Source organism: Anastrepha ludens, chromosome 4 (genome assembly GCF_028408465.1).
Source record: "Anastrepha ludens isolate Willacy chromosome 4, idAnaLude1.1, whole genome shotgun sequence".
NCBI classification, from domain to species: domain Eukaryota; kingdom Metazoa; phylum Arthropoda; class Insecta; order Diptera; family Tephritidae; genus Anastrepha; species Anastrepha ludens.
In genome coordinates this window covers 121,743,857-121,768,652 of record NC_071500.1, presented here as the reverse complement: position 1 = coordinate 121,768,652, position 24,796 = coordinate 121,743,857, and the positions used below count along the sequence as shown (strand labels likewise).

The 24,796-nt window shown below is 37.2% G+C and overlaps 1 protein-coding gene across 1 annotated transcript; it reads right to left on the bottom strand.

Moving 5' to 3' along the window:
* Nucleotides 1-106: 106 nt before the first annotated feature.
* On the bottom strand, nt 107-4,780 carry LOC128860921 (protein Exd1 homolog). Its single transcript, XM_054098719.1, has 3 exons — nt 4,626-4,780; nt 3,693-4,557; nt 107-3,626 (listed from the first exon to the last, which is right to left on the bottom strand). The coding sequence occupies exons 2-3, from the start codon at nt 4,515-4,517 to the stop codon at nt 3,354-3,356; spliced, it is 1,098 nt and encodes a 365-aa protein (XP_053954694.1). The 5' UTR covers nt 4,518-4,557; nt 4,626-4,780; the 3' UTR covers nt 107-3,353.
* Nucleotides 4,781-24,796: the final 20,016 nt, after the last annotated feature.

The window sequence follows — 24,796 nt, the reverse complement described above, 5'->3', positions numbered from 1 at the left end:
AACAAGCTTTTACATTTACATATACTTTTGTATGTATGTTTATAAAATATTTCATTTGCGTTCTTTTTTTTAAAACTAAATATAGTAACAGCAGAAAAAATTAAAGTACAATTCATGGTATGAAAAAATAATTTTTTATAATATCTGGAACTCAAAACTTTGCTCAAATGACATAATTCAAATCAGTAAATATTCATACATAGTAATATAACGGTAATTGTGAGTTTTCGGGTAAATACATTTGTATATCACTTATTATTTATATTCAATTGTGCATCTCAATTTTAATCGTACCATTTTCGATTTACATCATGAACTTACTATTTTGACAATAGATGCCGGTTAAGGACAATAAAATTTTTTAACCCATTTATCATTTTTACTTTTCACAAAGTTTTAAATTTCAAAACCTTCAGCGCCGACATTTGTAAGATTTTCAGGATACTACTTCTTCATTTGGTCAACAATTTCAAAAAAAAAAAAAACAAAAAAAAAAACACAAAAACAAAATATCTTCTAAAATGTACCGAAAACTTCACACCTAATGCCCACAGGGACTTTGTAAATCTCACCCATGTAACAATTTTTTTTAATTATTTGGTCGGAACGGTCTGTACGAAAAATCTCCAAATGTGATGCGATCTATCAATCAGTTTTATTTACAATATTAGCCATCATATAGGGAAATTTGGCCTATCATAGGACTTAACTGTGAATTTTTTGCCTTGTCTGATTTAAAAAAAATAATAATAATAATATTCCCAGACATGGCGAAAATTAAATCTTACCCTCAAAACATTTTCCATATATCTGAGGAAAAAATCAATTAACAGCAAAATAAGGATGTAAGATACAAATGCATGCTCAAAAAACAGCAAAACAAAAGCTTTTATCAAAAACTAAAGAATTTATAATATCCAAACATTCGATGAGAAGCACTTGAGCAAAAAAAAATATTTTACTTTGCCTTTCAATGATGCATTACAATAATGAAAACTTCTAGTCTACTTTTTCTTTTAAACAAAAAAAATCGGTTGTAATGAACAATTAAGTTTTTGCTTTAAATTTCTTTAAAGTCTTTAGTGGGAAATTGCTAACAACTTTCTAAAGCTGCTCATTCAAAATCAAACTCTACACCTCCCTATTATATGAAGTATAGGATCAGTAATTGATATTGATTTATATGAGACCTTCATGCTTTAGCTTTAGGTTGCCATAATTCTTTGTACACTCCGATAGTTAAAGACTAGCTATTCATCAGGTCTCACTGCCGATAAAAAAAAATGTTTAAGAGATCAGTTTTTTTTAACAGCTTCATAAAGCTATTCCTTTTAAAACAATAAAGCCAAACTTTCCACTTTTCTATTATTAGAAGTCTAGGATCAACAATCTAATCCAACCAATTTATATTGACTTCTGATACCTTCAATCCCAAGCTTTAGATTGCTGAGCAATATGGGTTAATGGAATGGAAAATAAGAGCTGTTGTTGTTGTAGCAGTTTACTAAACCCTGGCAGTGCGGTATAGTCAACGATCGTCTAGGTCTAACTCATCTAACGGTAGAGTTCTTGTTTTCTGGTAGTAGTGTACAGCTGAGCATTAACACTCATTACGTTCGTTTCCATGACAGTCGGTTGTACGTTACTGAAACGACCCGGATTTATATCCGGCCAAGGTCTGTCACTCCAGCAGCATTCCCCGTATGTATGGAGAATGTTTATGTTGCTACAACAACAACAACTCATTACGTTGATAAAGCGCAATTTAGGCTACACCCGTGCTATGTAGAAATTATACAATTTTTGCATCGTGTTTTTTATGGAAACTGAAATTTTTGATAATCTTTACAATATTTAAATTTTGTATATTATTACAAACATTTATTAAGAGTAGTTTACTTTTACGCTTCTTCATTCGTCGTAATCGATGACAAATTCAAGTAAAACAGGGAATCTTCAGTGATTGTACTATACCATGCATTGCACGCAGATATAATTGGATGAATCTTTTCCCATTAATGCCGCATTTATAAAACTTTGAAAGGATATCCACGCCTTAAGTATCCATATCACGATATGTATGAGAAAAATATCATGGGGATTTGCTTCAGCTTAAGGCCGGCGGGCCAATTAGATGTCCTAAATTCAGTAGTTTTCGCGAAGCGTTGTAGGATGAGAAAAAAAACAATTAGCCAAATGAAGTTTTGGGGATAGTTTAATATATATTTGAACTAAAAAAAAAAATTTGTACAATCTCCAACAATATATTGTAAGCCGAGTTATCAATAGATTCCCAGAGCGCCTGTATCCAACTTTTGTACAAGATACAACTTGCAATTTTCATCTGAAAACGCAAAAAAAAAAAAAAAAAGAAGATTATTAATTTTGATGTAATTATCTTCTATGTGAACTAAAAAACATCCAAAAACTTTTTTAAGCGACTTTTTTACCCAGTTGAAGAGTTTTTTTTTTCCTTGAAAAACCATTTTTTTTTTCTACCTACTACCTAATTACAACAAAATTAATAATCTTTTTTTTTTTTGTTTTGTGTTTTCAGATGAAAATTGCAAGTTGTATCTTGTACAAAAGTTGGATACAGGCGCTCTGGGAATCTATTGATAACTCGGCTTACAATATATTGTTGGAGATTGTACACATTTTTTTTTTTAGTTCAAATATATATTAAACTATCCCCAAAACTTCATTTGGCTAATTGTTTTTTTTCTCATCCTACAACGCTTCGCGAAAACTACTGAATTTAGGACATCTAATTGGCCCGCCGGCCTTAAAGGCATATATAGTATGTACAAATATTTATTATTTTACTTGTCCAGAAACACCGTAGGACGAATGTGGAAGTTATTTTTTTATAAACTACTTTAACTGTAGAACACGGCTTGCATTTGCAGATTACTAAAAAAAAACGTATTAATCAGTCTTGTTGAAGAGCAAAAGTTGCAGTCCCACCCCATTTGGGTGTTGGTTTTTTTCAATTTCGGTGAGATTGAATAGATTTTTTTTCTTGTCGGCAATACCTTTGAAGCCAAAAAATTTGATCAAAATCGAAATCACGAGCATTATTCATTTTGATATTGAGCAAATTTTTCGGCATCGAAAGTCAGTACAAGACTGAATATGTTACTGTTGTTGTTGTTGTATCAGCATAAACATTCCCCATTCTTACATACGGGGAATGCTGATGGAGTGGTAATCCTTGGCCTGATATAAATCCGGGTCGTTTCGGTAACGTAGAACCGACTGCCGTGAAAACGAATATGTTACTGTGTTATGCATTGCTTACGCAGTGGCGTTCCGAGCTACTATACACTTAAGTTTTGGGCTATAGTACAAAATTAATTTAGCTCATTGAATTTGAATGCAAAATCGTTTGTACTGCGCTTTATATGTTGAAATCCTGCTCTACTCTTTCGTTGCATTTCCAGCGGCGTAGTAGCATCTTCGTTTTCGCAAAATGTATGTGAAAAATTTGTACATTGGTTGTAGAAGTTTCTCAGCATATGTTTATGGAGGAGGTGCTCATATAACTTCAATTGATATATAGACTTTTTTGCAAATACTTGGCGCAATTTAACGGATAGTGGCCGTTTATACAGATCATATTTGTGCTGCAAAATACAAGGGGGATAACATAATTTTTTGTATTCATTTACAAACTACAATTTTCCACTTACGTTACTATCTTCATCGGGCTGAAAGTAAAGATGTGTTATATTCAATGTTTGCTCTACAGCTTCTATTAAAGTGGTTGGTTCCTTGCTACCACGAACAATTGATACCGCTACAAAAGTATCGAATACTCCACCTAATTTAATGCCATGACGATTTTTTAACTGATCAAGTAGTCTATGACTGTAGTGAACAGATTTGCGCGGTCGTTCCGCCTCCAGTATTTGTTTCATTTCGCGAAAAATACTTCCCAGAGCAATTATGTCAAAAATGTATACCGCTTGATAGGTGGCAACTGCCATCACTGATGTACGTTGTGCTCGACCAAAATCAACCGGCTCTATAACAAGCGCAACTATCGGTTGAACGCGTATGTCTGCCAATGCTTTGTGATATCGTTGATCCGTTTGCGTAATGTATACCACAGAATTGAGTTGCTCATGAATAAGATCTAATTCAGTGCTACTTAGTGCAACCTCGATTTCTTGTTTGTGTTCAGGCAAAGATGTTGGTGACTTTTGCGCGGTATTGTAGCTGCTGTAACTGTCTGGATCAACGTCAGATGTTGTAGGAGATGTTCCTGTATCGCTTCCACTATTTGTGTTACACGATGCTTCTCCACTTCGTATAATTTGTATCTTTTTTATTTGAGGAAACGCCAAAATTTGGGGCGAGTTATACGAACAGTTGGAACGTTGATCATAAGCGTTTTCTAATTCTATTATTTTGCGCTTGGGGTCAACGAACTTCAATGTGCCAGTTAGCAATTCACTGGACGTTTCTACCATCAAAATTTGGCCCAATTGTAGCGTGATGCCCAGAGATTCCATTTTGTTTTGATATATTTACAGTTAGCAAAACTTGTACGACCTTGTAACGAAGTATCCAATGTACTGAGTGATAACAACGTAGGAGTTTAAGTTAACCAAACATTTTACCATTTACTGTTTGAATGATATTCTGTGTTGCTATTGCTTTATTTGGTGGCGATGGAATTTTATGTTTAAATCCTGAATTAAGCTTTGCCAAAAACGATACGCGTTTATAACCATAGATGACTAGATGCGAAACTCTTTCATTTTGAGAGAGAGAGCGCCCATGAGCTCGTTTCAAAACTTGGCAGCACTCACACATTATGGGACTTTGAACAGCTGATAGGAGAAATGACGGGCTGCCAGAGAAAACGTTCCAAAAATAACTGACGGAAACAGTTCGTTTTGCTTAATGGAGAAATTACGCGATTGAAATGTTTATAATTATTTGTCTTAAAATTAATTTAATTGAAACATAATAATTTAATTTGGAGGGAGTTTTTAGAATTTTCCAAAGCTTTTTATATCCTTTTCGGCTTCTACTTTTAATTCGTCTTGTGTACATATCTGAATACATTTTACATACATGTAATTTTATTGGAAATGTGTGTTGATTTATGTCTGTAAATTTGAATATATGTAAGTATTTTATGGTTAAAAATCTTAAGTAAGAGAATTGAATTTGAGTTTCAAGTATTTTGCAAACATACTTAATTATTTTCAGGTTATAAAAAATTAAAGGCTATCTGTTTAAGCTTTATTCTTATATTAAAAAAATGCAATATTTTATGTATTTATTCATACATTTTTGAGTTCATTACTCTATTATTGTTATATAGCATTTGTATTTCAATTTTGAATAATTTCATTTAAATATTTTGGATTTTTAGGCTTATTTATTTTGCTTATTTTTATTAAATGTAGGTGTATACGGGTGATATAAAGCTACTGGGCAACCGCGCACTATATACTAACTTCAATAGCGGTGTAGAAACTAAAAATCCCCAATTTTTGTTTAAAAAATACCAATTCAAAGTTTCTTCCGGTGTGCCATTTAATTTAATTTAATAATTGGCGCGTACACTTCTGTTAGGTGTTTGGCCGAGCTCCTCCTCCTATTTGTGGTGTGCGTCTTGATGTTGTTCCACAAATGGAGGGACCTACAGTTTCAAGCCGATTCCGAACGGCAGATATTTTTATGAGCTTTTTCATGGCAGAAATACACTCGGAGGTTTGCCATTGCCTGCCGAGGAGCGACCGCTATTAGAAAAATGTTTTTATTAATTTTGCTTTCACCGAGATTCGAACCAACGACCTCTCTGTGAATTCCGAATGGTAATCACGCACCAACCCATTCGGCTACGGCGGCCGCCATTACTGACGAATATTATAAAAAATGCACATTTGATTGCTATATGATAAACGTGCGAGTCTACTTTGCTTTTCTTAATTTGTTTGGAATAGAGCGCTCTGAATATTTTTGTATGACAGAAAGAATACAAAATCGCCCCATCATGATGACGTGGCTTCAGCACAGAAGTAAAACAAATGAAAAGAAGAGGAAGAATAAGAGATAGCAAGGGGGAGGATAGTTCCATGTGTAGAAGTCCACGCAAGTTGGGAAAGTTTCTGACCGCCATTCATTTGGGAGTGTCCAGAACGATTCTTCTGCGTATGTCTCAAGTAGCTCACAACGTCCGGGATTAGCCCACGTATCCTCTGGGTAGGTTCCGAACACCCGTTCGGGAGTGACCTAACGTGAGAAGGCGAAGCATTCCAGGATAGCTGGTTGTGCGTTGGGTTTGGGACCCGTCACTTTAAAATCCGCCTCAATGAAAAGAACTAACAAGCCTCGGATGAGAACTACCTTTACTGATGACGACCCCTGCAAACGAAATAAGGAATATGATTTGATGACATGCACCTGGAATGTCCGGTCTCTTAATGGGGAAGGTGCCTTTGCCCGGCTGGTTGATGTCCTCGTGAGAGTAAAGGCTGACATCACTGCCATCCAAGAGATGCGATGGACGGGGAAGGCAAGAAAACCATAGGACCTTGCGATGTCTACTACAGCTGCCATGTAAAGGAGCGCAAATTCGGTGTCGGATTTGTTGTGGGAGAGAGACTTCGTCGCCAAGTACTGTCGTTCACTCCGGTGGACGTGCGTCTCGCAATAATCCGCATCATAGCGCGATTTTTTAACATCTCGCTAATTTGCGCCCACGCCCCGACGGAAGAAAAGGACGATGCGGCTAAAGATTCCTTCTATGAGTGCTTGGAACGTTCCTATGAGCGCTGCCACCGCCACGACATAAACATCGTGCTTGGCGACTTCAACGCTAGGGTGTGCAAGGACGGATTTTTTGGCCCCACAGTCGGAAAATTTAGCCTGTACAACGAAACATCCGGTAATGGACAGAGGCCGAGGCCCGAAACATGGTAGTCTATAGCACCAGATTCCAGCATAAAAAGATACACCAAGCTTCCTGGCTGTTTCCTGATCGAAAAACGCGAAACCAGATCGATCATGTTGTGATAGATGGAAGACACGCTTTTAGTGTATTAGATGTACGTACGATCCGAGGACCCAACATTGATTCGGATCATTACCTTGTTGCAGCCAAACTGCGCACCCGCCTCTGTGCAGCAAAAAACGTACATCTACCTACGCAAAGAATGTTCAACATCGAAAAGCTGCAACCACAACAGACAGCCAGAAGATTCGCCACTCGACTCTCACTCCTGCTCTCAGAGAGCACTGCCCAACAAACCGGCACGCACGAGCAATGGAGCAACATTTCTCGTTCCCTACGTACCGCCGCCGAAGGAGAAATCGGATTCCGGCGAGCCCGAAAAAAGAGTTGGTACGACGAGGAATGTCAGGTTGCCGCAGAAAGAACCACGTTCCGCTACCCGACCATGACGAGGTGAGAATAGCGATAACGCGGCTAAAGAACAATAAAGCCGCGGGCGCCGACGGACTGCCTGCTGATCTGTTCAAACATGGCGACGACAATCAGTCGGCGCACTCGCGTATCGGCACCCACGTCACTGTAGACAGTTATAATTTCGAGGTTGTAAAACACTTCGTTTTTTAGGAACCAGTATTAACACCGATAACAGTGCCAGCTTTGAAATCCAACGTAGAGTCTCCCTTGCCGACAAATGCTACTTTGGACTAAATAGGCAACTGAGCAGTAAAGTCCTCTCTCGACGAACAAAAATAACACTCTACAAGGCTCTCATCATGCCCGTCCTAACGTAAGGCGCAGAAGCTTGGACGATGACAACATCCGATGAAGCGACGCTTTGAGTGTTTGAGAGAAAGATCCTGTGTAAGATTTTTGGACCTTTGCATGTTGGCAACGGCGAATATCGCAGGCGATGGAACGATGAGCTGTATAAGCTTTACGACGACATGGACATATCGCAGCGAATAAAGATCCAGCGACTTCGTTGGCTGGGTCATGTCGTCCGAATGGATACAAAACGCTCCGGCTTTGAAAGTATTTGATGTGGTACCAGCTGGTGGGAGCAGGGGAAGAGGAATGCCTCCTCTGCGTTGGAAAGATCAGGTGGAGAAGGACTTGGCTTCACTTGGTGTGCCCAATTGACGCCGGTTAGCACGAGAAAGAAACGACTGGCGCGGTTTGTTAAACTCGGTCAAAATCGCGTAAACGGTTATCGCGCCAATTAAGAAGAAGAAGAAGAAGAAGGGGAAGAGAAAAAAAATGTTTTAGAAGCCTTTATTACCTTTCGACATTTCGCAATTTAGCAGCGACACTTCATTTTTATTATTTTGTTTAATTTAAAAGTTAAACTATTCACTGATTGATTCTGAAAAAAATAACTTTGCTCACAAATGTTTGTTTATTTTATGTGCTGACGTTACTTTTGTTATCAAAGTATCTGTTATCATAAGTATAAGTACATTTAAAACTAACCAAGTCCAATTGTACAATAAAATTTCAGCGTAAACATTTTATGTCGCGCTGGTTTTTAAATAATTTTTACTGAAAAAAATAATAATTTTTGGTTATAGAAATTTGTATTTGACCTTATCACGCTCCATTGCTTGCCTGTTTGTATACCGCAGCTCTTTAATTCATAAACGTCAAATATGACGTACGACGCCAGTGCAATTTTTCGATAGGGTCATTAATAAATAAAGTAAATAACGGACTTTTTACAAAGAAAAAGCAGAAGCCCTTAATAATTGGAAAAAAGTTCGGCAAATGGGCTGGAAATATCTGAGACAACTACTGATAATAGCATTTTTGGTCCAGTCCATAATAGATGTCCACGTCTGTTATCGAGTATCGATTAATAGTTGCAAAATCTTTTTTCTTTCCGAATTTAAATTTGAATTTGATATTTTAAAATTGTGGAATATATCCCTAAATTTACCAATGGCTGGTTGGTTGAGTGGTGATTCATCCAGAATCCAACTAGCGCTTCCGCACCATTTTGTTGCCACATCCTCGTTACCAACTTGTTTAACAGTTATTTAGAGCAAGACTATATCCAGCCTGTGCGGTTTAGGAACCCTATTAGGCTGTTGACGTCTAAGCCAGACAGTTGCTCGAGAGTCTCGAACAGCGGTTTACCCAGGGTTAACATTCTGTCCTTCCATAGAGCAGGGCATTCACAGAGGAAATGGAAGATTGTTTCCTTTTTCTCCGATTGTTTACACCTATGACAGTATATGTTGTCAGGGATGCACATTTTGGCGGCTTGTTCTCCGATAGACCAGAACCCAGTTATGACTGCCGTTAGTCTACAGGCGTCCCGTCGATTCATGTTTATCAATGTCGACGATTGCTTGAGGTTGTAGGTGGGCCATAACGTCCTGCTGATTTTGCATTTCGTCTGGTCTCTCCATCTACAATCTGATGGTGCACCTAATGGTGTGAATACCGGTACTGCAAGAACGGTATTCATGGCAGATCCCCCTCTTGCAAGTTCATCGGCTTTTTCTTTACCTTCTATGTTCCGGTGTCCCGGGAAATTAAGGTTACTTTATGGTTTTCACTCAAGGTGGTGAGGCTATTCCTACTTTGCTCCACCACTTTAGAGGTTGTTGTAGCCGAGTCCTGTGCCTGGATTGCAACTTGGCTATACGAAGGAATAGCGATATTGCCCTTAAAAGAGAAATTCGTGATTAGTATCCTACAAGCTTCCCCAATTGTCAGTACTTCCGCCTGGAAGACAATGCTGGTATTAGGGAGACGCACAGATTTTTCAATTCCAAGTCTATGAGAATATATACCAGCTCCAACACCACAATCCATTTTACTGCCATCTTTATAGACTGTAGTGTCGAAGTTGTTTAGAGAGAATCCCTTATTCCATTCTTCCTTACATGGGGGGTGGCAAAGTTACTATTGCAAGTTAGTCAGTCCTCACCGATATTAACTGAGCTTCTCGTAATACATAATAGACTAGCGTGACCATAAGTTTTTTCTTTCCAGCGACCCGCTTCATTTAACCTAAATGCACTCATGGTTGCTGTCTTCTTTATATGTAGGTTGGAATAACGTGTGTCAGTGCATTGAGGGCCTCTCTAAGACATGATCTGATTGCACCGACCGTTTTTGCCCAGGCTGATCTTTGTATTCTGCCGAGCAATTTGGAATTGTACTCTCTCCCTAGAGCTTTCCACCAAACTGCCGAACCATACGATAAAATAGGTCGTATAACCGCCTTACCATTACCACTAAATTAACCTTTGTCACATGCATTTCTTTGTACGATTTTTTTTGCATGCATTTCTAAAGTCTTTGATCGCCATTCACTTGGGAGTGGTCAGAACAATTCTTCTGCATATGGTCCAAGCAGTTCCCAACTTTGGGCTTGGCCCAAGTATCCTCTGGGATACTAATGTGGGAAGGCGAAGTAACCCAATCTATCTGGTTGTGCGCTGGGTTTGGGATCCACTATTTGCGTCCGCATCCCTACAGAAGAGAAGGACGGTGCGGACAAATATTCTTTCTATGAGCGCTGCCCCCGCCAGGACATAAAGACCGTCCTTGGCGATTTCAATGCCAGAGTGGGAATGGAGGGAATTTTTGGTCCCGGAAACTAACGATTTACTGTAAGAACAAAGGCGACGATCTGATGACTGAAATCCAGAGCGTGCTTGAAGTATGGAGGAAACACTTCTCAAACCTACTAAATAGTGACAACTGCACATGCCACAGAGAATGTGAAGATCCCGATACCCCAATCGTTGACGACGGAACTGTCGTTCCGCTTTCCGACCATGACGAGGTGAGAATAGCGATAACGCGGTTAAAAAACAACAAAGCCGCATCAGCTTATATGCAAAATATGGTCGGATGAAAGCATGCCTGCCGATTGGAATTTTAATGTGCTCTGCCCAATCCATAAGAAGGGTGATCCTGCAATCTGTGCCAATTATCGCGGGATTAGTTTTCTATATATCGTCTGTAGGGTTCTAGCGAGTGTATTGTGTGAAACGATGAAGCCCACCATCAACCAATTGATTGGACCTTGCTAGCAAGGCTTCCTCTGCGTTGGAAAGGTCAGGTGGAGCAGGACTTGGCTTGGGGTGTTCAAAATCGCTTAAGCGGTTAACGCGCTAATCAAGAAGAAGCTTTAAATTCGTATTATTGTACTTCAGTCTAATCAATGATAAATCCAGTTGTTTCTCATTTTCAAGATTCTTGCTTACGCAGACGATTTCTGAAGATGCAAAAAAGAATGAGAATGCAACTGTCTACATATATATTGCCTATTACCTAGATATCCCCAACTTTTAAAATGAGTTCTTAAATAAGAGACAAACGAATTTATCATGACACTCAATACGATTTTGCAATAAACTTGTTCGCAAAATATTTAAGCCAGAAGTACAAAATTCCAGTTCAAGGTCTTAAAAAGCATTGCTACAAAAGATTATGATTTCCTCAGTAAATCTCGTGCAATATTTATAATTTACAGCAATACTCGTACAAAGGCACAAAGGCAACAATAAATATCAACCGAAAATAAAACGAATCTGTGACAAATACTGAAATACAGCAGAAATAGTCCACCGGTAAATATTCGAACTATGAAGGACATTCAGTGGGAATGGAAAAATTTAAATGGGCCCATTGGCAGAATGCTTAAATCAATGCGAAATGAAAAGTGAGAATGCGTAAATTTTATAGAAACAAGGAAAACAATGAAACTGGATTATCAGTCACAGCCTGCGGTGAGGCAGCAAGGCGCCGGTTCATGAAGGCTCAGCTGCAGAATTCACTGCGTCGTACCATACAGCAAGAAGTGTGCAAATTAACAAATGATAAGGAGATTTATGAGGAAATTTTTGCAATAGCCACATGAAGTTATCAGTTCATATATAAACTGAAGCGTTGTAAGAAAATGTGAACATGAACTTTCCCAAACCAGTTCACTTTATGTTCAGGTTATGTCGCCCTTTAATTCAATATTTTATGCACTTTCATATTGCACAGATTTTCGAGGTTTTGTGAGTGATTTTATTGGAAAGTCGTTTTTTTTGGTGGGTCCCAAGCGCGCGCTCGCGGCCTCGGCAGCACACCTCCATCCGATGGTCCAAATTTTCGATGACGCTGAGGTTTAATTGAGGTTCTATGCCGTTAATATGCCGAATTATCTCATCCTTTAGCTCTTGAATTGTTGCTGGCTTATCGACGTACACCTTTTCTTTCAAATAACCCCAAAGAAAGAAGTCGAAAGGTGTCAAATCTCGGCGGCCAATTGACATAGCCGCGACGTGAGATTATTCGGCCATCAAATTTTTCGCGCAAAAGAGCCATTGTTTCGTTAACTGTGTGACAAGTGGCACCGTCCTGCTGAAACCACATATCGTCCACATCCATATCTTCCGATTCGGGCCATAAAAAGTTCGTTATCATCTCACTGTAACTGCCTGACCGGACTCATTTTGGACAAAATACGGCCCAATGATGTCGCTGGCCTATTAACCGCACCAAACAGTCACTCTTTGTGGGTGCATTGGTTTTTCGGCACTCTTGGATTATCATTCGCCCAAATGTGGCAATTCTGCTTATTGACGAATCCACTGAGGTGAAAATGTGCCCACTATTGCCATTTACTGCCAACATTCATGATCAAGAGGCTTTAGTTCTTGAGTCAATTGCAACTTGTAAGCGTATAAATGCAAGTCTTTATGCATAATGTTCATCAACGACAAGCGTGAGAGGTGCAATTGTTGGGACGGCTCTTCAACCACACTATCGCGAACAGCAGCAATATTTTCTGCAGTACGAGCTGTACGAGCGTGCACTGGTGTTTTCTCATCTCCTACAGACCTGGTTTGCTCAAACTTTTGCACAATTTTTCCGATTGTACGCACATTTGGACCATTAAATTGGCCGAACAAATCACGAAGTGCGCGATATGCATTTTGATTTGAACGCCCGTTTTCATAATAAGCCTGAATAACTTGACCGCGTTGCTCGATTGTGTATCTTTCCATGGTTCAAATTGAATTAGTCTGAAATTGAAAAATGTCAAAAAAATGCAGAAAAAACTTGACGTTTAGGTGTGGTTCATATTCAACATCGGCCCTTGAAATTGAACCACCCTTTATATAGATGGCGCTGTGATCGATACATTTCAACTTATATATAAGTATACTATACTAATATTATACTATCCTTTTTATTGTCGGATTTGAATCATATTTTGATCTTCATAAAGGGCCCAGTTGAGCCCAAGAGTGTAACTTCTTTACTTTCTAGGTTGTGTAAACATTTTCCGAATCCGTTCATAATAAAGTTTATCTTATTTAAAAGGAAATTATATTTTAGTCATTATAATAACTAAATATTTATGCATTTAAAGAATTTAATGGTAAGGCCACATTCTGCGAATAAGCAATGATAGAACTGTAAAAAAGATCTTCGAAACAAATCCACAACGCGATAGAAGAAAATGTCGGCCGAGCAAAGGTGGAGACATAGAAAAAGATTTAAAAACCGTGGGATATCTGATGTCAAAAGAAAAGATGAAGACCGAATGACATGTAGGCGTATTGTAACTGAAGCAATGGTTCACACCGAACTGTGTTGTTATGATGATGTTGATTTATGCGCTCATACTAAGGTAAATATTAAAATGTTTTATTTACTATAAGAGGCGAATTATTGCAATAAGCAAGAAAATAGACCAGAGAATACGAAGAAAGAGCTGCATTCACTCCGTTTAAGATAAATGTGATTTTTGTAAGATCCTTTCACGAAAACGAACACCACTCCGCGGGTGAAGCCGCGAACAACATCCAGTACAATATATTTGCATAGGTATACTTAGCATCGAAAACCACACACAAAAGAAGCTTAAACGCAAATATATATGTACACATATTCATAAAAATACATAAGTTATTTTTTCCGTGCATATATTTTTGTTTCCGCTGCATTTCTAAATCAACGAAAATGATGCAGAGAATGAATTGCAAGAACATGTAACCACTTTCCGGTAGAAAAAAAATTATACCATGAATTAATAAAATAAAAATTCATTACATTTAGTCGTCGACATATAAAAGTCGTTAGCTTTTGTGGTTAACTTTTCTCTGTCACTTAGTATGACACTTTACATCCTTAAGCGTGTCTGTTTCCGCTGACGTATCCGGCAGGGTGGACGACATTAATCCCTGATCCATTGTCATTGCTTATGAGAAGCGTTCATAGTCAGCACACACACACACGCGCAAGGTAATGACCAGGTTGGCTGGCGTGCTTTGCTAGTGCTGCCAGTCTCACTAACACTTCCGTTTCCACTTCGTTTTTTGTGCATTTTTACACTCTCATTCATCAGCTATTCGCTGGTTACTGGTAATTGTAGCATTTGAGTGACTGCGTGCGATTTTCACCGCTTTCGATATTTTTACCTCGCATAAGTGGGATGAGAAAAATGTTGTGAATTAAAGTGAAACATTAGAGGGGTAAAAAAGTAAAAAAAAATTTTGTTAAATTCACTTGATATATGCACGTAGGTAAATAGTATACATTTTTTAGGAAAATGTGTTCATAGGGTAATGTTCGGAACATACACGGCGGCAATTTTTTTCTGCATATACTGTAACAAATCTGTAAAACTGCCACACAGTGTAACGTAGTCATATTGGGTGTGACAAAAAATAAAAGGTGGTGCAAAATTAATCATCCCATTGTTTTTAGAGAACTTTCTTATTATTGTGTTGGGGAATAAGTTCATAGCGTTTTTATATTTTCTTTTATTTTACAACGATTTGTTTGCTGTTTGGCAAAGGGTAAGTATTCTTTCGATAGAACTCTTTCTGCACTACAAAACTACAATATCTTAATTGTATTTTTGAGCAATTTAATTTGTGATTAGTTTTGAGGCTTGCAAATGGAATGCGCAGGAGGCAAAAAGTCAACATTTTCGACACCTGCTCTTCTTTGCTTTTCATCGAGGTCAAACAGTTGCCGGAGCAGCCCGGGACATTTGCGACGTCTATAGAGAAGGTGTCATAGGCGAGTCTATAGTACAGAAATGGTTTGCAAAGTTCAAAAATGGCGACTTTGATGTCGATGACACGTCCCGATGCGTAAAGCCTTCTAAATTCGATGAAGAACGTCTCAAATCACTTTTGAAGAAGAACGTTGCAAAACCAGTCGTGAATTGGCGTGAAAAATGAACTACAATCATGAAAGGATTCTCAACCCCCTTCATTCAATGTGATTTACCGACAAATTGGAAGCTTGGGTGCTTCATGAGCTCAACAATAGAAACAAAGAAATTCACCTTCAAATTGCTTCTTAGCCTCTGGCCCGCCATCAAGCAATTCGCGGTCATGACCAGTGCTTTTTGTACCGAATCATCACGGGAGATGAGAAATGATGCCTATATATCAATATAAAGCAATGCAAGGAGTGGTTGGCTCCATGAGATATGCCAACGCCGAGAGTCAAGCCGGATCTTCATCCAAAGAAAACCATATGTGCTTGGTGGGACTGGGAGGAAATGGTGCACTGGGAAATGCTCAGAAAGATTGCCACGGAGCTCTACACCGCGTGAATGAGGCTATTCGACTGAAAAGACCTGACCGACATGATTAAACCATACTTCTTCAGGACAACAAGCTCGAATGGGAGGTGCTTCAGCATCCGCCGTATTCTCCGGACCTTGCACCGACCGATTACTATTATATTATATTTTCCGCTCACTGTCAAACCATATGCAGGGCGTTACCTTTGATAACAAAGAGGTCTTTAAAAACTGGCTCAAAAATTCTTTGACACTAGATCAGGCGATTTTTGGCTGAACAGCATCAAGAAATTGGTCGAGAGGTGGAAAGAGGTTGTAAACAGCAACGGCGAATATATAATTGATTAACTTACTGGTATACAAGGTGAAGTCCAAAATAAACAAGACTAAGCTAAAATAGAAACGACAGAAGCTTTGTTCTGATAACTTCGAGTTCATATCCAAAATATTCCTCTCTGCTTTTGATACAATTTTTTCGCGATCTAAAAGCTATTCGAAAGAGTGTTTCAGGTCATTGACCGGAATGTCCTTAGGATGTATAGGTAGAAGTCACAGGGAATAGGTAGAAATAACAGGGAGCCATATCAGGCGAATACGGTGAGTGATTGATGGTTAAAATGTGATTTCTAGAGTCACAAGAGTGACTTGACTTTTTTTTTGACTTCTCTCATTGCAACTTTTTGAGTGGTGGTTCGTCTGGGGTCTTCCATTCGGTACTTTTTGTCGCTTAGTTTCAGGTTCATGTTGGAAACACAACGTTTAATTACCAAGTACAATTTTGTAAAGGAAGTTATCGTCTTTTCTCGCCTCTTTAATGAGGTCTTTCGAATGTTGAATTCTGAGCAATTTTTGGTCCTCAGTACCTTCCGTAGGCCCAAATTACCAGTTAAAATGCGAAAAATCGATGTTTTGGAGATATTCAACTCCGATTCCATGAATTTCAATGATGATTTCGGTTCATTTTTGATAAATTTACGAACAATTTCGATAGAGTCTTCGGTGATTACTGATTTTGAGAGGCCGGATTGTTCATTGTCATTTATGTCCTCACACCCATCTCTGAAACGTGTAAACCACTCAAGAACTCTGGCACGAAATAAACAATGATCAACATAAACTTTTTTCATCAATTCGAATGCTACAGTACACGTTTTACTGATTTTAAAACAAAATTTGATATTAACTCTTTGTTCGTAACTCATTTTTTTACCGATGACACAAACATACTGACACTTTAGACGCAATAACTTCGCTTCCATTGAACCGAATGTCACTAAGCTTTCACTAGAAGTCAGCTATGAATGTAACTTCCAACGCACAAACTCATTAAAAAGAGGCCCCATAAAAAATATTTGTATGACGCCAGTCGTGTTTCTTTTGGACTTCACCTTGTTAGTATTGTTTTTTGTTTAAATAAAATTCTTCGGTAAAAACGCTACGAACTTATTCCCCAACCTATAAATAAAAAAATGATTTTGATTGTTAGAAATCTTTATTTCGACCTTTACGCGCTGCATTGCTTGGCTGTTTGTATGTTGCAGCTGTCTAATTCACAAATGCGAAATATGATTGACGAACGCCGCTATTTGCAGAAATTATAGACGCTTCTGATATATATATATATATATAATATAGGGTGGGCCATATAGCGTTTGCTTTTTGAACCACCTATTTTTTTGAGAATGGTAACACAAATGACATGTCAAATGTGTTCATAATTTACTTAAAGGTTTGACAGTTACGAAATGGGACGCTATACGCTTGAACAAAAGAAAATCCACACGTTACTATAGAGAAGCAAATGCATCCACAAAGAGTCACTGTTTGGTGCGGTTTTTGGTCTGGCGGCATCATCGGGCCATTTTTTTCGAAAATGAGCGAGGAGCCGCGGTTACAGTAAATGGTGACATGCTCAACGAGTTGTTTCCAAAAATTGAAGAGGATGACATGGACGACATTTGGTTTCAACAGGACGGTGCAACTTGGCACGCTGCCAAAGTTACACTCGAACTTTGGGCTACCGTTTTTGAAAACCGAATAATCAGCCGAAATTCCGATATCAGTTGGCCGTGTCGTAGCAGTCAATTGAACGATATTATTTTTCATTTATAAATGACAATGTTCAATCTATAAAATAAAAAAAAATTTGAAAAAATATTGATTTTTTTTTATAGCCGATTCAAAAAGCAAATTTTACATGGCCCACCCTATATATAATTGGCGCGTACACACTTTTTGGGTGTTCGGCCGAGCTCCTCCTCCTATTTGTGGCTTGCGTCTTGATGTTGTTCCACAAATGGAGGGATCTACAGTTTCAAGCCGATACCGAACGGCAGATATTTTTTATGAGGAGCTTTCATTGCAGAAACACACTCGAAGGCTTGTCATTGCCTGCCGAGGGGCGACCGAAAAAAAGAACCATTTTCTTAGTTTTGAAAATTAATTAATTGTTAATTTTCTTAAGAAAAAAAAAACACTTTTCTTTAATTTTGGTGTTGCTTCGAGATTCGAATCGACGTTCTCTCTGAATCCCGAATGGTAGTCACGCACTAACCATTGAAGAATGAAGAAATATGAAATATGGGAAAGTAAGAATGTTAAATGTTACCCGAATTTGAAAAAATTCGGTTAACCCATTGCTTTTAACCCGAAAAATAGAAGTACTAGTAAGTAAAAATATTCCGATTTTGTTGAATTTTGGAGTACAATTTTATGTTATTCAGAAAACCAATTATTCTAAAGATCCTCCATTTCTTATATATCCCATGAAAAAATACTTTTTTGTACTGTTTTCAGCCTATTGGGTAGGCTCCTTATGGTAGGTAGGTAAGATGGCAAGAGTACCCCAGCTACACTTCAAGTAGCACTTACGTGCCGTTTTGATACCATAATGTGGGCTCCTTATATTTAGAAAATAATTTAATAATAAATCCAAGATAATATAGTTTTCTAAATGACCAATTCCATTTTATTTATTTATTTCATAATCTAAAAATGCATTATTTCGTACAGACAGTGAAAAACAGATTATTGCTAAATAATTCAATCCAAAATAAATTAAAGTTATAATTTACTTGTTTCATTGGAATGGATGAAAGAAAATGTAACATTTCTTATAATTTATAGAGAGATAATATTATATTAGATTCAATTTAGAATTTAGCTCAACTATTCATTTAATAACTCCTTGAAAGGGTTCTTTGTTGAAGAGAAATTTAGGCCAATATGATTTGAAAGCGAGCTAAATTCTCTCACAGTTGTAGAAATCAGAGCATTGGAAGCATAGGTAGTTTATTCAACCTTTCCTAACCAGAAAATATCATGACTTCTTAAGCTTCGTTGAGGAATATTGAAACTAATTTTCTCGAGTAGCGATGGGAAGTCACTTATCTAATCCAAAACGAAGGTGAGAGAGAGTATAGTCCTTCTAACGTCTAGTATTTGTAGATTAATGAGCAAGCATCGACTTTTATAGGATGGAATTGGATCAGTGATATTCAAAGGACACACAGCATAATAGACAAAAGCTTTCTGGACACATTCAAGCCTACTAATATGACAAGCATATGGTCTCCAATTAAAGATTGCATATTCCAGCTTTGAACGCACAAGAGAGCTTTAGAGTACATGGATCAACAAAGTCCGAACTAAAACGTTGAATTAAAGCAAGTATGGGATATGACTTTGAAATGGCGTAGTTTAAGTGCCTTCGAAAAGAGAATTTAAAGTCAAATATTTACCACACCAAGATCAATAATTTCACTTCGATTGGATAAACTAGACCCACCAATGTGGTAGGAAGTGGGTAAAAGTGAACACGATTTAGTATAAGAAACACAACAGAAACTTGCTTATATTTAAATCTAACTTAATTCTGTACACCGAGCAATGACGTTATCTAAATCAAATTACAGATTTATAAAGTCCGCTGTAGTTGCGATTATTGAAATAACTGGAAATGTCATTAACAAAAATTATAAAAAGTAGGTGACCTAGTATACTTCCTGGGGTATACCAGAGGACGCAACAACCTTGTGATTAACCTTATCAAATGTTTTGAAAAGTATGTGTACAAGGTCAACTTGAACATTTTTTTGCACTGATGATATACTATATTCAGAAAACACTATACGATTTGAAACAGTGGATCTACAGAAATAAACGATTAACTGCAAAATAAATTTTATCATTCACTATAAGTTCAAATAATTGTGAAACCGGGGCTAATTAGGCGATTGGTCCATAATTCGCAATATTATTTTTACTGCTACTTTTGAATACTCGATTAGTGGTTGTTACTTTCCAGTCATCTGTGAACTCTCCCCGTTCAAGGGAGTTGTTGAACATTAATAAAAGTGGATAGGCAATTGCAAATCAGTTTTTAGAAAGATACGAAGATATCCCATCTACATCAGATTTTGTTTTGATGCTTTGAGTTGCCGAATTCTATCTTCAACATCAGAAAGCATTAAGATTAACGAACCAATATTCACTGAGGAACTCATATTCAAGTGACTCTCATGAATCAAATCCGAGCCTGCTTTAAAATTTAAACGGACGAAATGTGCAAAAATATTAGCTGTATTTAGAGAGAAATATGCTTGAGTTTCAACGGAGAGAATACTTGAGCATGATTTCCTGGATTAAATATATCGCCAGAAGGAACTAAAAAGAGCTACCGTTTAGTAATAGATTACAGAAAACTAGGTTACAATAGACGATAAAACCCATTTCCAAACATTGACATAATTTTAAACAAATTATTATTATCATTATTAGCAGGCCCGTGCGCAGACCCTCAAATTTAGGGGTGGTTCAACTTTTGTTGCAGTCTGATATGTATAACTTTGCTTGTGTTTATAAATTTATGACACAGTACACGCTTAAGTCACAGTTTTGGATATGATGAATCAGGGATTGGTGGTAGGGATAAATAATAATCAAGAAAAGATTGAAATTAATTTATTATAATATGCTTTATAATAACTCATCGATATTCTCATGCTTTATTCGTACATAAATTGTTTTCTCTGTACATCTAATCGATTTATGTTATTAGCTATTATCAGATTTTATATAAGTAATTGAACATATACTATAGATTTATTACTATTTGAGTAAAGGCAAACAAACGTTTCTACGATTCATTTGTTCGAGTCATGTCAAAAATTTTTTTAAAGCTTCGGCTTGCACGGGCCTGATTATTAGTATTATAGGGAGGATGAGTCCAATACTTTACCACGTTAATCTTGGCAAAAGGGTATCATCGAATTTTAGTAAAGAAGGAAGAAAACGGGTTGCATGAGTTTATAAGAATGCCATTCGGCTTTAAAAATGTGCCAGCCACATTCCTACGGCTAATGAAGGAACTTTTTAGAGACTACATAAAAAAAAAAATACCAGTCTAACGGTTAGACGCGATACCTTCCATAAAACCTTCCGTAAAACAAACTGAGAGAGAATGAGACGAAAGCAGCATTAGGAGCGGGATAATTATACATAGGTTCATTATAATATTGCTATAAAGTTCATATTTTATTTTCTTCATTTTATTATTACTCATCCTAAATGTTTTCAATTTCAACATATGATACGAGTGTGATTGTCAACATATCTTTGAAATACCGCGTCAATTCTTGTTTTTGATCTCATTCTCTCTCAGTTTGTTTTACGGAAGGTTTCACTTCTATCGCGTCTAACCGTAAGACTGGTATTTTTTTTTTTTTCTGTCGAAATTCACGACACTTTTCTGCATTATTTTTCGGCATAATTGCGGTAAATATTTAAAAATGAAAATATTTACGAATATAAAAATACGGACGCAATACAGCACACGCGGTTGCTATTATGAGCGTCGTAACGCGTATAATACACAGACGTACTAACATACACGCAAACATTCGTAGGACGCTTGGTTTGAATTTTTTATACATATGTATGTATGCTATACTATGGCCTAGCCTATGTACGTACATACATATTTGTGTTCTGAACTTCCAGCAAAACAATGCTTATTAATATACACATATGCATCTACATACAACCGCACACACAGGCCGCTCACTTTATTGCTGTAAATGCGTATGTCGTCCAAAGCTAAAATTCTATGCCTAGCGACTACAAGAACAAAATGCATTAATAGGCGCAGGCGTAGCGGCCATCATCCTAGTTGCCATAGCGCTGAACAGTCGCGGCGGCGCCGAACAGTTTCAACTATTGTACTGTGCAACAAAAACTCATCATCAAAAAATTGATTTATAAATTCGAGCTCATAGTTCTAAGAGCAAGTACTTTCATTCATAAAACGAGCCGCCCATATGCTAATTTTCTCGACAATTCGAACATAGTCAATATTGGAATATTTCGCGTAGAATTATTTGCCAATATTCAATTTTTGTCAAGTCGAGTGCCAGCGGCTCCGTAAATATGTTTGCACCCATATATGTATGTAAATATATGTTTCTAAATGCTCGACAACCGCAGCTGCCTGTTCAAGGTTACTGTACATTAGGCCGGGTCGATTTGTGGGAAGGCAAAAAAATCGCCCATTGCTCTGTGAAAATCATATTCTAGGGATCAGAACAAGAAATTTTGCCGAAGGAACCATACCTCTAAAACGATTTCTGATGTCCCCCAATATGGGTCGAACTTTTTAGTTTCTTTCTATAACTCACATTCATTCATTTACATATGTTCTGACTAAATAAATTTCTTAAGAGAAAAAATAGATAATATTATAAATAAATAAAAATAAAGAAAAAACATAGCCATTTAGCTGATTTTTTCATGTAAAGGCCAAAAATGGTGATATTTTGAAATTGGGGGACATCAGAATTCGTTTTAGAGGTATGGTTCCTTCGGCAAAGTTTCTTATTTTGATCCCTAGAATACGATTTTCATAGAGCAATGAGCGATTTTTAAATCGACCCGCCCTGCTGTACATGCAATGCTGTGCCTATGAATGTGCGCTGTGCCTATGAATGCGCGCTGGATTTCTTGAGAAATTTTACCGTATGTTTTGCTGTGGCGAGGCACATATGTACATACACACAACATATATAGATATATCCGCATATATACATACATATATAAATTCACAAATTTAAATTTGCTTATGCCATCCTTCTGTGTGCCTGGTAATGAAGCATTTTCTATACATACATATATATACGTATATCTTTTTTCTTCTTCTTTTTGGTGTCGCTTTTTCGTTTCACTTTTTCTCAAATCACTCCCAACGATTCTAAAGAAGTTTTCACTTCAAAAACTTGAGTCGCACATTTGGACGATGCCTTAATATTTAGTACATCAATAACTGAACGCATCAAACGTTAAGTAAGGTTGACCTGGTCGATTTGAATTTAAGGTGATATTTCACAATAACAAAATTCTTTTGGTGTTTTTTGTTTGCTCCATTCAGTTGTGAGGTACAGGGTGTTAACGATGGAAGTTAACCAAGAGAAAATGAAACTTTGGTTTCACGATTCCGTTTAGGCATTTTTGATGTTAAAGAAAATGTTGATAAAATCACAGAAATAATAGAAATTGATCGGCATATTAGTAGCTCTTCGTGACCGTGAAGCAGTTTTAAACTACTTACGCAAAAATTTTACTCAAAAAAAATGGATTTCTTTTTCCGCAAACAAATATATTATATATAACAAATAAAGTGATTGAAAGTTTTGTAATACCCAAAATTGAAAAGCAAATAAAAAGTTTTTTTAGGACTTTTATCGAAAATTCGATATTTTAAAAATGACGTACGAATTAATGCAGAATAAGCTTTTGAACAACTTAAACTATTCATCAGTTCACATCCAATTTTACGATACCCAAGCTTTGGAAAAAATTTACACTTACCACAGATGCATACGCAAAAATTTTACTCAAAAATAATGGATTTCTTTTTCCCCAAACAAATATATTATATATAACAAATAAAGTGATTGAAAGTTTTCTAATACCCAAAATTGAACAGCAAATAAAAAGTTTTTTTAGGACTTTTATCGAAAATTCGATATTTTAAAAATGACGTACGAATTAATGCAGAATAAGCTTTTGAACAACTTAAACTATTCATCAGTTCACATCCAATTTTACGATACCCAAACTTTGGAAAAAATTTACACTTACCACAGATGCATTAAATTATGCAATTGTCGCACCAAAACAGCAACAAGTCAGCCTTGAGAGGAGTTGCTTCGCTTGGCTGAAAGCGGTCAATTTCCGAGCATTGTGTTTTCTGACGAGAAATCAGAAGTTACATTGCTCACATTGAGCAATTCGTAAACTCCCAAAACCAGAGAGTTTATTTGACCAACCCCTCATACGAGAATTTGAGTCATCGATTGGCCACCAGGAGGCAGCACACGCCACAGGTAATGGTTTGGGCCGCTGTAACCGCAGATGGGCGTTCTCCAATCGAGCCTGGCGTCAAAGTAAATGCGAAATATTATCGGGAAAGTATTCTGGAGGTTGCCTTGCAACTGTGGGCAGACAACCATTTCAGTGGCAGACCATGGACGTTTCAGCAGGACTCGGCACCGTCTCACAAAGCTCGAGGGAACCAAGAATGGCTGAAAAACAACGTTCCTTACTTCATAACGTCCACACAATGGCTCTCAAATTCACCAGACCCGAATCTGATGGATTATTTTCTTTGAGCCATTTTGGGGAGCAAGGTCCGAACTAAAAGATTCACCAGTCTCGAGACGCTGAAAAAAGCCATTGTTCGCGAGTGAGCCAAAATACCTGCAAGTCACATTCCGGCACCTTGTGACTCATTTCTGGACCGTCTCAAGGCCATAGTCAAAGCAAAAGGTGGTCATATCGAGCAAAAGTAAATTTGTTCCTAATTTCGTATTATTTTCACACATTTAAAATAAAAGAAATTTTTCAAACTAAATTTATGGCTTAGTTGGTTACACTTCGAGTTCATTTTTTTACATTTGAAATACGAATCTTTTATTTTTTTCTCAATATTATTTTCCGCGAATAATAACAGTGCTTGTTTTTTATAAAATTATGCCATTAATGACGGGGCACAAAAGGCCATGAGACTTGGTTTTAACGCTCCCTTCAGCATATTTAATATAATACAAAAGACTCGCCTTTCAAGTAGAAAATAATAGAAGAGTTTTCTTTCAACAAATAATTGACGACCAATTTTTTTATTCAGCTGATGCAATGTTTTTGTAGCAAAGCCACTTTTTAAGCAGAGGAAGGCCTGCTTTGCGCTGAAAAGATCAGATGGAGAAGGACTTGACTTC

Excerpts from the sequence above, each read along its gene's own strand:
- LOC128860921 (XM_054098719.1), bottom strand. The coding sequence starts at position 4,517 with ATGGAATCTCTGGGCATCACGCTACAATTGGGCCAAATTTTGATGGTA. Across the intron at positions 3,627-3,692 it reads AGCCCGATGAAGATAGTAAC|CACAAATATGATCTGTATAA; the intron begins GTAAGTGGAAAA and ends TGTATTTTGCAG.